The sequence below is a fragment of the Amia ocellicauda genome, chromosome 16 (genome assembly GCF_036373705.1).
Source record: "Amia ocellicauda isolate fAmiCal2 chromosome 16, fAmiCal2.hap1, whole genome shotgun sequence".
NCBI classification, from domain to species: Eukaryota; Metazoa; Chordata; class Actinopteri; order Amiiformes; family Amiidae; genus Amia; species Amia ocellicauda.
The window spans coordinates 17203901-17218016 of NC_089865.1; the positions used below are offsets into that span (position 1 = coordinate 17203901).

The 14116-nt window shown below is 36.3% G+C and overlaps 1 protein-coding gene across 1 annotated transcript in view; it reads left to right on the forward strand.

Moving 5' to 3' along the window:
* The window catches only part of spega (striated muscle enriched protein kinase a), a gene marked incomplete at its 5' end in the record, with an annotated part of 56000 nt that overhangs the window by 12319 nt on the left and 29565 nt on the right, over positions 1-14116 (forward strand). The window contains 4 exons of the mRNA XM_066688400.1: positions 318-493; positions 8802-9062; positions 12113-12271; positions 13113-13302. Coding sequence (XP_066544497.1) covers positions 318-493; positions 8802-9062; positions 12113-12271; positions 13113-13302 — 786 coding nt within the window. The remainder of the gene's footprint in view (positions 1-317; positions 494-8801; positions 9063-12112; positions 12272-13112; positions 13303-14116) is intronic.

Consider the following 14116-nt stretch of genomic DNA (forward strand, 5'->3'; position numbering starts at 1 on the left):
TAGTAGTCTAGAACTTGATTGACAACTTATTTTTGACCTGCAAAAACTGAGCTGCTCACTTGACCTTCATGGGCTACGATTTAACACACCAAGTTTTGTACATTGTTTCATTTTTCTTATTCGGATTACAGTAGCTTCACCTATATAAATGCTTCAAACCTCTATGATCCTCTATAATTAACTGTATTGCCTCCTCTTTTGGAGACTGAGAGCATTGAAGTATGACTAGCATCCAATTCAGTCTTGTGTTAAAAGACTAGTGCAATTATTATTTTTTATTTACACTCATATTCTAATTAAAAGTTTCTCTGCTCCAGGCTGAGAAATAGAGTGACAATAAAGACTGGCAGCCGACACTGTGTGAGTGAAACTGAAAACAGCACCTTCGAAATGAAAATCATGGCAGCCGAAAAGTCAGATGCTGGAGTTTACACCTGTAAAGCCATCAATGAATATGGAACAAAGCAGTGTGAATGCAAACTGGAAGTCAAAGGTAAGGGCAGACATTTCCTTTTACAGAACATCCAGTGTTTTTTTATCTTTTCATACAAATATATATTCTGTTTGATTAGCTGAAGATAAACATAAACAGTCATCTTTAATGTATATATAGAACAAACCTGGTTACAACCAAAAGAGTATTCAGTATTTAATAATACATTTTTAAATCAAGTTTAATGGTGATTTGAGCAGTCCAAAATTAAAGAGAAATGCCATTACACAAAACTCTTGCCTAAGCCTGGCTTGAAACAGAGACATGATAATTTATCTAGCACTACAGTTATTTTCAGCAATCACTTTTTAAATATAATGATTGTACATCTACTTTGTACGCATTTGCTGTGTTTGCTGTCTCAGATGCTGCAAGGTTGCATACCAAATGAAAGCTTGATGTGTTCAGACACAACACTGCCAGTGAAATTCATTTCTCAGTTAACAGTAGCAAACAAGATGCTTTTTCATGCCGAAAGCATTGCCCTTTGTAAAGCAATCCACATTTTCAGCGCAAGTACTTGCAGAACGTGTCCAGAATAATTTATGGCTTTCTGATGAGGCATGGCAATTGACATCTGCATCCTGTATAGCATTACAATTGATGTATTGATGTATAGTCAATGGACATATAAAGAATAACCAAATGTAATAAAATAAAATGGAATTGTAATAGTGGTACAATTAGTTTGTATTAGTTATTGGAACAGCGAAGACATTAATAGCTGTTAATTATACAGTAGATATTAGAGCACCCTAAAGCTTTTGCAAATTATTGATTGATTATTTTATTTGATTACTTTAATATGCCCCAAGATATCTTTAATTTAAAACATTAAGAGCAAAGGAACACATTGAAACAAAGGGGAAAGTGGTGGATAAACATAATTGTTTTAGTCCATTATGCTGTTTGGTCTGATTTCAGTATAAGATAAGTACAATGACCCAAACAGCTGTGTTTATAGTTTTGAAGTAATTGAATGCAAGAGAAGTACAAGACATTTGCACACATTGACAATTGTTAATCCATACATTTTACAAAATGTAATAAATGACATATCTGTGAGGTGCTCTGATAAAAATACACATAAATGTATGTACCTATATACATTGCATTTTATAATGAGCAACCTATATGTGCCTGACTTGTGCAAAGTATAGCTAATAAAATGTGGATGCACTGATTGTCACATTGTCCAATAGTGCACATTAATATTTAACTGCAACCTTAACATAATTTAATATTATGGGTAGACTCCATAGAGCATTGTGAATCTCCATCAGACAAGCTCATTGTCTTTGTACCTTTTTGCCTGAGTAACTGTGTCAAAACCATTCTGCTACTAGGTGATACTTGTATGTAGGCATCTACATATCAGCTTGACAGTTGCTAAAACATCTGCTCTTATCTTGGCTTATGCTTATTTTCTTGTCTGCTATGTGTGTGCATGTCTAAAACAGTGGCGGATATTTGATATGTATATATTCATATATAAAAATAAAAAAAATTGCCAGGGCACAGACCTTCTGAAACATGGTTCCAGATAATCTGGTGCTAAAATATAGAGCGATGGCAGACAGACAGACATCTGCTTTGTGTATTATATGTGGTCCAACCGAGATTTCAATAAGAAGTCCTAGAAATGTAAAGTAATGTCAATACTAGTAAATTACCTTGGCAGCATCAGGGAGAATGCGTCTGGCTTTGTGCACCGAGTGCCATTTAAACCCCCTGTTGCCAACACTACTACAATATGAAGTGCTCTTGTCTTTATAAAAGCACCCTTGAATACCAAAAGATATCAAAGAGCAGATAGCTTTGAAATATTTAACCGAGTTTTCCACAGATCTGTCCAAATGTGTTGGAGGGCTTTGATGATATATTGATGTTTTATACAGAGCGTAGATTAATCTCTACAGTTCTGAGATGTTAATCAAGTAATATTATTATATAATGATAATAATCATATTTTGTTATTAATATCTGGAAACATTTTATCTAAAAGAAAAGGAGTTTGACGATTTGTCATTGTAATCTTCTGTGCTTGCTATTTTTTCTCTTCCAAATATGAGAGGACTCAACTCTGTGTTCTTCATTATCCATCAGGGCCTTTCTTGAGAGAAATGCTATTGTGTAGTTCAGTCTATCAATCCGCCACTGTGCATGGATGTATCTCTGTGCTGCACTAACACTGAGCTTGCTGACTGCGTTTTCTGTTTTCTGTACGCAGGCGGAGTAAAATAATGTAGACGGCATGAATTCAGAGAAACTCATCCTATGGTGGCTCTCAATCTGTCACTCTCTGTTTCTCTCTATCTGTTACATTTTACACTAAGCTGGACAGATAGCTGTATGCCTTTTCATGAAGACTCTCCTAGCTGTAGCTTTGTAGACTGCAGGACAGCGACTTAAATAAAACATAAGACTTCAACAAATTCAGTTAACACGATGTGGTTCCTAATCAAAAGGCTTTGCTCAATACCAGGACTACACAACCTCAACCACAACCTCGGCCCTTTCCTTCTTAGGAGAACAAGACCTTGGATCTTCACGTCATAATCTAGAACCTTCCAACCAGGATAGTAAAATGACTTGTTAATGTCGATGCCAACGCAAGGCTAACCCATAATGCACCATCCCATTCATAGTGTTCAGCCAAGTAGTGAAATACTTGTATGGCTAATCATCCCTTTATATCCAAATAACAAAAGAAAGACCTGAATATGCCATAGATGTTGTGGACCACAATGAAGATTGAATCTACTGATCTCCGGTTTGTGTGGGGCTTGATTGAAAAATTGTGGACAGGTTCACAACTGGGTCTCTTGAAATCTGTAAAGGGGAAAAAGCCTGCGTCAGAGGATGATGGATCACCTGTCCTTACATCTGTTAGAAAATAGAGACAATAAATGATCACCTGAAAGTTTTATTTTTTATATTTGTTCTGCTCTTGCCACCAAATGAATAGTGTGGAAATGAGGTAAAAAGGTGACAGAAGATACATTGCCCTCACATCACAAATGCGTATTGAAGTCTGGATTGTAAAATCAATCTGACCTATCTGCAGAAAGCTGATCTAAGGCATTCCCTGCTTTGTGCCAGGTCTCAGAATTAGCTGCCATCAAGCATTTGTGCATTTGCAGTCATCTGTTGCGTGATTTAAATTAGCCGGCAAGATGCAAAGAGCGAATACTGCGAAACAAGAAGGCTTCATGCGAGAATTGTGCTGCAGATGGAAATTAGAATGATAAATCGGAGTACGTCTAAATTAATCTTCGGGTGACTGGCTTGATGTAGGCCTCATGCATTGCCACTGCAGGAATAGTTTTAGAGATCTCTGGATTAAAGGGAACTATGTGAAGTATTAGAATGTCAATTGTCTGTGCCGAACCTGCTAGTAATTATGATCAATTTATGTTCCTCTGAACTAGAGTTCTAACCGAGTATAGATTTGAAACCTGGACGCACTAAGCTGAACACAGAAGGTGGTCTTAGTGCAGAGGTAATACAAAGTCATGAGCATTCTCCTAATTCAAGTTGACCAATTGTTTAATAATAAGTAAATGCAGTGATCATCTCCTCATATCTGTCTGCATAGACTCAATTTTGCATGTTCTTGAGAAATGGCAACTTAATTAAACTAGAGCATCTGTTTTTAACAGGGAAATTCACATTAGTGTTCAGGAGAAAATCACATATCTTAGCTTAAACTGAACTGAACTGGAACCCATATTTAAAATGAAAGACCCATGCTTTGTAGAATAAATAAGAATTCAGTTTATTTTTGTAGACTCCTGTGAAGAAGACTCTTATATATCTGTCTATCTATCTAGGTAGATAGATGGATAGCTAGGTAGTTGGGAGCATTAAACAACTAATACAATATTAATAAACTAATAAACAATATAATTTTCAACAATGAGTCTAATCCTATCCTCCTTCCATTTATGTGGGAGCCTAGATACTATATATAAGGTACAAGAAATCCAACCCTGGAACTGATTTTAAGAAACAAAACACAAAAAATGGTGCCTCAAGCAAGAAGTGTTTCACAGTTCCAAGTGCAAAAATAAGGTGACCGTTGAGTGTTGACCTACAATAAATAAATAAATAATAGATATTGTTAGGACTTCCAATAAAAGCTAAGGTCTTTGGCCATTTGTGTTTGTATTCCCCTTGGAAATGGCAGAAGGTCAATACATTACACAAAAATAAGAGTGATGAAGTGCTAAAACCATGGACTTCAATATGATAAAAAATTTAGGAAGGAGATCATTTTATAATCAATTTAAAGGGAATGGAGAGTGTGTATGCCTAAGATTTCTCATTAAACTCAGATAGGATTTTACAGCACAGAAGGCGAAACAGAATGAGTGCATGCCAACGAACAGGTTGTGCTTATCATTATGAACTCATACAACTGTCTGTGTTGTTTTATTTTATCATGTCTCTCTGAATTGATTTCTGTGTTGTGCATGGCCATGGAACAAAAAAAACAAAACAAAAATCCAATTAAGTCCAAACTTTTGACTTCCTCAGACAGACATCAATTTTGCAATCTAAGATGATTTGGGCTTTTAGATCAGCAGATGTTACTTATGGTTCTGGGGCAGGACTCAAATTAACAAATAAATCACAAATCAAATACTGAGATAAAGACAGCAGTGCAAGTAAGTTCTTAATTTGTACCTGGGAAGCAAATCCAAACACTTAAAACTGCAAGCCAACAAAAGGTGCCATTAAAAGGGCATCAGATATTTCACAACAACACTTACATTTAAATTATGAATTTAATTGTTTTATATTATGGAGATTACTATTTCATATTTACACTACGTTACATACAATTGTATATTCTCTAAATGTATTTATGGAAGAGAAACACATTATGTTCCTTTTTTATGCATATGCCACTCCTTTTGATAGGTATTAGGAACCTATATCAAGGATGCAATAATTACATTAAAATAAATAATGTTTTTATTTAGTACAGTGACACAAAAGTAAAGTGTTATTAGGTTGTCATTTTGCAATGCATGATGATGGCCACAGACTATCAAGGGGCACTCAAAAATGTCCTGGGTGATTAAAAACTTCAAACATATGGATTTCTTATTAAGTTCATCCCATAAGAAACGAAAAGAAAAACTTAAATATGACCGCGGTATTCACAAACCATTTACCAATGCCAAGTAAGATGGAAAATACTCCTGATTTATAGATCAATTTGAAACTGTCTGCCTCCAGACTTACTGTGTTCGCTGCAGTATTCTTCCTGACAAGGGATGCAAATTACATATATATTAGGTCTGTCATAGGTCCAGCTTTTTCGATTAATTGCACTTTAAGTCTTCCTCTGAATCATATTAGGTTCTGCTGTGTGTATAGAGTCCTGATTGCTTGAGAAAAATTTGGATTTTATAATGCCAGCAAGTGCCTTTTTACATTATTTCCCCTTGATATATCCCATGCACGAAAATAATATTTAATGACTTCACTTCATAGAGTTTAACCTGAAGTTCGGGAGGAAGACAACCTCAATCTTGCACCTGACTTCTACCTTACCAAGCATAAATCCAGCAACAAACCCACTTTCCCAGTATCCATTGCTTTCCCTCCCCACTTCCCCCAAAATAATGCCTTTGGAGCAGCTCCTTGGCTCGTTCCACCTACAGGGGGGATTCAGATGGCCTCATCCTCATGCCCAGGTCACTGTTTCCTTATTCAAGCGAGTCTAGGTCAAATTAAACTCTATTCACCTTCTACTACATAGGTCTATTAGGGTGGACTGAACACCTGCATGAAAATAAATGCCCCAAAAGTGTTCCCAATAATAATTACATTTGTTTCAAGACAACAAAGATGAGGAGTATCAGGTGACAATAATTGACAAGTAAAAAATAGACTGTAAAAAGCAAGAAACTATACACAACAGAACAAACATGGAAATGTCTTAAAGGGAAATGTATCACAACAGCAGGACTCCTGACAGCTCTAATAAATATATATGTTATATATAATGTAATTAGATATGTGACCAGGCACATTATAACCTTTTAAGAGGATTTATCCATGTACATTACACATGTACAACACATTAGGCCTTATACAACTTGCATACCTGAAGACCTGTAGAATGACTGCAGATTTGATTGTGTGACAAATAAGGAGCAGACTTTTCTTATTTCTTTGTTGTATTAAATTAAATGGTGCGGTACAGAACTTTCAGGGTGTGCAAACATTTTCACCCTTTTCTTTACGCAGATAAACAATGCGTCTCTGACATAATTTTATTAATGTTTTTTAATCTCACAAAATAATTGTTTAAAATCATTCCAGTACCTGTAATGAGTGAGAGGTTTCTATGACAGGAATTAGCTACTGGCCTTGCTCAATTTTCAGATCCCATGATTAGGGTAGAAATTAATGATTAGCAATATCCTATGATTCATTATCAATTAAATGTTAATTGTTTTAATTGTTTTCATACATTTAAAAAGTGAATAAACATCAAGATATTTTTATTTCTAGCAACTTTTATTTCTGGCTTAAGTCAGCCACACCAACAAAATACATCCAAATGAATAAAAAGTGATAATGGCCTGATTCTAATTGGCCTACATCTCAGTCATTTATTGTGTGTTGTGGATCATAATACATATTTTTCAGTGACTCATTCTGTAGAATATTCTTAATTGGCCTGCTATTGTTATGGTATTGTGAGAAGGCTTTGGAATTCACAACAGTTTAATACAAATTGCAATTCTACAATGTCTTATCACACCGAGGAATCTCTAAGTCTTTCACAAAGAAAAGCAATTTCCCTGGCTCTTAGAGCCTCAAGAAAAAGACTTAAGATATGAATGTATTATCTCTTCTTTCAATTTCAACGTCTCTGTGTACAATATATATACAAATATAGATACATGGAATTGTTCACTCTCTATGTACCCGTACAAGTTCTTCTTCCTGAAATAGATTTCATAGAATGCTGTTAACTGCTAAAATATAGTTACACTGAATCAGTTCTGCTGCCTGAACTATTTGAAAAGTGTTTTTGTATAATAAAACAAAATGTGCAGAATGAATGTTCACTGAAATGTTGTAGATTCCTTTACAATTTTGGATTGTGGGAAAATAAATGTATATTTAGCACTGCCTATAAGTTCACCAGACATGAGAAATGAGAATTTTTGTTTTTGTATAGCTATGAGGTACTACATGATTACTGTTATTCTGCTATGAAGTTGTTTATTAAAGTATGTATCTGCTGTGGGCTAGATTTCAGATAGAGGCCAATTCCAATGTGTATCTCAGTACACTATCTCTAGAACGAATATGGTTTATACCTTTATATATGCATTCTCTAATAAAATGTTTTAGAAAAGCAGTGTTTACTATTTGGTCCTAACTTTCTGGATTCAGGGAAATTGAAATCTGGAATACAGCTGAAAGTAGGTAGTTAAACATATGATGTAATAAAATTATTCTAATTGTATCCCGTATTCCTTTTTTGGGGTTTCCCCCCCTCTGTATGTGTGTGATTGACTCAAAAATACAAAACAAATATTAAATAGAATTATACAATTATTCGTCTCGTAATTGCTGCTTTGGATTTGTTCAAATATAGTGTTTCCAATGGAAACCAAACCCTGTCAGATCATTTTTCTGTGTGTTTTCACAATTTAAGGTCTGCTCAAAGATCATAATTTGTAATATATATGCTAAGTCACATGCTATTAGAAACAACCAACCAAAAAAATCTCCAGAAAAACAATGAAATGTGGGTCTTTGTAAGATTTAGAATTAGTATAACTATTCAACTAAGAAAGAAATTAAAAAATCCACTGGCTCCTCATAACCTCCAATAATTAATTATAAATTGTTCCTCTTTTGGGGGACCAGAGGTTGGTGAGTGCCTAATTTTTTTGTCAGACTATATCCAATACATTTCCTGAAGCATTCCTATACTACAGGGAGTGGAAATCATCTGGGCTTGATTTGTTTAATTTCCCAATTGAAATGTGTGGTAAGACAGCATTCTCTGGGGACTGAACTCAGTGAGTATACATTTTACTACTTTTGCAATATGATGGTGTGCCAATTTACTGAGTGAAACAGTGAGAAGAGATGAGTATTTTATTGTCATCACTCTCAACTTGAACTCCTGGTGAATTGGAAAGCCATTTATTAAAACAAATAAACCACCCTCAAGTGTTAAAAAATAAAATAAAAAATGAAGAGAAGGAAAAGACTGCAGTGGTTCAGGATGCAGACTGTCACTTTGTGCCCTTCCCCATCTTTTTAGCCCCCCCAGCAGAGCCGGCGCTAGTGATAACACGGCATGCAAGGGACGTGACGGTGAAGGCAGGGGAGATGGCCGTGTTCGAGTGCCAGATCACGGGTCCTCCGGACGTGGACGTGGATTGGCTCTCCAATGGGAAGCTGGTTCAGCCCGCGCTGCTGAACTGCAAGATGCACTTTGACGGGAAGCGATGCAAGCTGCTCCTCAACTCAGTGCATGAGGACGACAGCGCCACCTATACCTGCAAGCTGAGCACTGCCAAAGGTGAGCCAGGCTTGACTGGCAAAAACGTCACATACATGTTGTCTTAATTTAATCATATTATCTTAAAGTTCTTGTATAGGCTTCTTGACAATTTGAACTTACTACTTCCTTGTGATAGTTGGGTTACTGATACATTTCCGACACACCCTTTTGTTTCAGTTATTCGACATTCAAGAACATTCAAAGCAGACCTGTCCATCTGATAGTGCCAAGGAATGAAAGTTTATTTGTTTACATGAGCAAAATATACTTTAAAGATATTTAATTGTTATAGCCTCTAGATTCTCTATGTATTTACTAAAGTAACTATTAACACGAAAACAGAAAATAAACAATACAATTGATTAATAACAGAAACAAAATAACGGTAAAAAATATTATTTGTTCCACACTACTAATTCCCTTGACATCCTCGCTCCAGCACATGTTAAACTAACGTTGGGAGCACAGTGAACAATTGTGGAGCAACTGAAAACAACCACATTTCAAATCAAAACTTAAACTAATTTCTTTCAATATGAAATATGTAATTTCAGCTCCTACAGTTAATCAGGAATGATCCAGAAAAAATAAAAATGATAATGACATAATTCTTCAAATGAAGAAATCTGTAACCCTAATTAATTTTAACACCTACAGCAGAGTATACATACTCTCAGCAAGGCTTAAGTGTAAATCATATATATATATACACTCACCTAAAGGATTATTAGGAACACCTGTTCAATTTCTCATTAATGCAATTATCTAACCAACCAATCACATGGCAGTTGCTTCAATGCATTTAGGGGTGTGGTCCTGGTCAAGACAATCTCCTGAACTCCAAACTGAATGTCTGAATGGGAAAGAAAGGCGATTTAAGCAATTTTGAGCGTGGCATGGTTGTTGGTGCCAGACGGGCCGGTCTGAGTATTTCACAATCTGCTCAATTACTGGGATTTTCACGCACAACCATTTCTAGGGTTTACAAAGAATGGTGTGAAAAGGGAAAAACATCCAGTATGCGGCAGTCCTGTGGGCGAAAATGCCTTGTTGATGCTAGAGGTCAGAGGAGAATGGGCCGACTGATTCAAGCTGATAGAAGAGCAACTTTGACTGAAATAACCACTCGTTACAACCGAGTTATGCAGCAAAGCATTTGTGAAGCCACAACACGTACAACCTTGAGGCGGATGGGCTACAACAGCAGAAGACCCCACCGAGTACCACTCATCTCCACTACAAATAGGAAAAAGAGGCTACAATTTGCACAAGCTCACCAAAATTGGACCGTTGAAGACTGGAAAAATGTTGCCTGGTCTGACGAGTCTCGATTTCTGTTGAGACATTCAGGTGGTAGAGTCAGAATTTGGTGTAAACAGAATGAGAACATGGATCCATCATGCCTTGTTACCACGTGCAGGCTGGTGGTGGTGGTGTAATGGTGTGGGGGATGTTTTCATGGCACACTTTAGGCCCCTTAGTGCCAATTGGGCATCGTTTAAATGCCACGGCCTACCTGAGCATTGTTTCTGACCATGTCCATCCCTTTATGACCACCATGTACCCATCCTCTGATGGCTACTTCCAGCAGGATAATGCACCATGTCACAAAGGTCCAATCATTTCAAATTGGTTTCTTGAACATGACAATGAGTTCACTGTACTAAACTGGCCCCCACAGTCACCAGATCTCAACCCAATAGAGCATCTTTGGGATGTGGTGGAACGGGAGCTTCGTGCCCTGGATGTGCATCCCACAAATCTCCATCAACTCCAAGATGCTATCCTATCAATATGGGCCAACATTTCTAAAGAATGCTTTCAGCACCTTGTTGAATCAATGCCACGTAGAATTAAGGCAGTTCTGAAGGCGAAAGGGGGTCAAACACAGTATTAGTATGGTGTTCCTAATAATCCTTTAGGTGAGTGTATATATATATATATTATCTTTAAACGCAATTGTTAATTGGCTCGTTTATTGTCGAACAGTCTCTCATATCTAGTTTTTTCAAACCACTAGAGGTGATTACAAAATGATTCACTCAAATGTGTAATAATTTGATGTGAGTACGGGTGCCAAAGCCCCATAATGGCATCCTGCTGTTTTCTAATATGAAAAATGTAAGTGAGCAATTTAACAAACAGGGATAATTTTTACAATCATGAAAACAAACCAAGGGTTATAGTTATGGTGTCTGAGGCATAGATGTGCATGAAAATCCTGATTAAGTCTCTGAAGGGGCTGATGGAACCCAGTTCTGAATTCCGTTACCTTCCTTTCCTTGAGATGAAGTTCACGTCACTTGCCTTTTTAAGGTCAGTTGTATTACGCTTTCAGAATGCATTATTGTTCAGAAAATGCATATTGTTTTGTTTGGGAGAAAAATAAATGAAAGAAACCAATTATGAACTTTTATGAAAGACTTCTGTTGGATGTAATGCACTCTCAGTTTTGGTACAAATTCCAATTTTAAATGAAGGTGTCACGCATCATTTTTATTGATTTACCAAATTAGCTATGCTATTACTCAACGCCGTTTTCTGCAGAACCAGCCAACAAATATGGGAGCCTGCATGTTAGATTGTCGTCACTCTGTTGATGATGGGAAATTATTTTGAAACCTCCATTTAAAGAGAAATTTTGAGCTTATTAGATTTGAAAGACTGGTGAATAACCAGGAATTCTCAGTATGACATATATTGTTAAACCGTACAATTTGGTTCAACTGTTTCTCATTGACTTCTAATTTATACAGCTTTTGCAAGGCTAAATGGACAGCAATTATAATAATTTGGTAATGGCCCTCATTAAATATGAAATTCTCTCATTTTAAAATTTATTTCCTCCTGTGTGTGGGGATTTAAGCTAAACAACAATAAATTGCCTAATTTTACTTACACTCTCCACCTCTCATTAGTCGGTGACTGCACTTCATAAATACCCTAATGAAGAGCAGCTGAAATAATGTTACACTTTTTACAACTGAAATCTTTATTGAAAACCAGTGTCTGTGTGTACTAAGGGAGTGTGACATGGTGTTTGACCTCTGTCCCTGCTCTTGTTTCAGAGGAGCTGACATCTAGTGCAAATCTGAAAGTCATTCCCTCTATTGAGCCCCTTTTCACAAGGAAGATAGATATCTTGGAGGTAATGGAGGGACGCACTGCACGGTTCGACTGCAAGGTCAGCGGAACACCCCCTCCCAAGGTCACCTGGAGCCATTTTGGTGAGTTTGTATGCCGGGATTTTGTAGGCGGGATTTTTTTTTATATAAACCGAATTTCTTTTCTTGATAATTCATATATCAGATTCATCTGCTCGTAAGCAATCCTGACTAGTCCTACAGATGTAGTTACTTAATTTGTCATTTTTCATCCATATATGCATTGAAAAATATTCTCTAAAGGTACCCTTTGAAAATCACAGAATATACTATCAGGCAAAATAGGGATAAATAGAATGTATGCAACATTAAGAGAAGATATACACAATGTGGCTTTCATTTAAAAGTGTTTTTTTCATGTATAAATAACTTTTATATAATAACAGATGCCTTTTATCAGTTTAATGAAGTGCAGATTTGAAGTTTAATGAAGTGCACAATTATAAATGTCAGGGGAACCTTCATCTGTAATCTAAAAATGTAATTTTATCAATTGACACATTGTGTTGCTTTGCGGATTAATTTCCTGAAATTCAGCAGTCAGAATTATGGTTATCTATAAAGATTTTTTATCTATAAAGGGAGTACTTTGTCCGTGAGCACAACCTGGCCTGCAGTGTCCCACAATCCAGATCTGTGCACTCTTACTCTTGTGCTTAGAATGCCAAATAAGTCTGAGGGTCTGTGTGTGTGTATGGTGCTATACACAAATAAATCTTCACAGCACAACAACAACAACATACACTGTAGCAGTCATTGTAACAATTACGTACATTTTGTTTCATTATTAAGATGTAATAGATTTTACCTGTGTTATAGATAACAATAAAACAATCCAAAATGAGCTTGTTGGTTTTTTGTCCGGTAATTTGAGAAAAACAACAGATTTTGATTCCTGCCCTAGACCAAGCGCTAAAGGAAAGCGAGAATATCCGCATCCTGAAGGACCAGGGACTCCATTCGCTTATCATTTCTCACGTCAGCAATGAGAACGAGGGCTTCTACACCGTGATTGCCAACAACGTACACGGAGAGACGGAGTGCTCCGCCGAGCTCTACGTGCAGGAGCCCCGCCCAGCCGTCTCCTCCCAAATGTAAGGACAGATCTTGATTCCATAAGGAAAGAATCCAAATCACTCACCTTTTTCAAAACTGTACGTCTTACAGTACCTCTTTAACAATAATGGACCCTTTGCAGTCAGACACTGATGTAGCATGTCTCTGTTTGCTCAGGAACAGCAAACAGGCATATTTGTGTATGTGTTTAATTTGTGTTGTTTTAGAATATTGCCAAGAGAATAGAATATCTCTATACAGAAGGAACAAACAACTCAGTCAATACTCTTTTATTTAGACTTATAATTAAAGATTTCAAAAATAAATGTGTGTAGACTTTTTAACCATTTGCAGACTATTCTCCATTAGTTAATTAAGAAAATTGATATAATGTATTTGCAGCAGCTTTGAATATAAATTAATGAAAGTTTACCATTTGCCTGCTTCAATAATTCAACATTTGCCTTTTAGAGTGTATCCCATGCATCATACATGACTGAAATTGCTTGAAATTACCTTTACAAAATTGTTGCCTGTAATATTATGCTGTTTCTGAATATTGAAAGGATACGGATTGAAGTATGACTTTTGCATGGTACACAATTCATGCACATCAACATGCAAATATAGCAATTGAAATTTAAACTTCACTTTATAAATACAGACATACATACATAAATACGCTATGGAAACTTTGGAAAGCTCAGAGTAATAAATAATTCTGTGTTAATGATTAGAAATAATATGAGATTCTGAAGTCCTGCTCACCATAGCTTATTACTTCCAGGAAGAATTTTATGATTGTGGGTATTCTGGGCTGGGCATACATTCCCAAGCCTACCCCTATCTCTT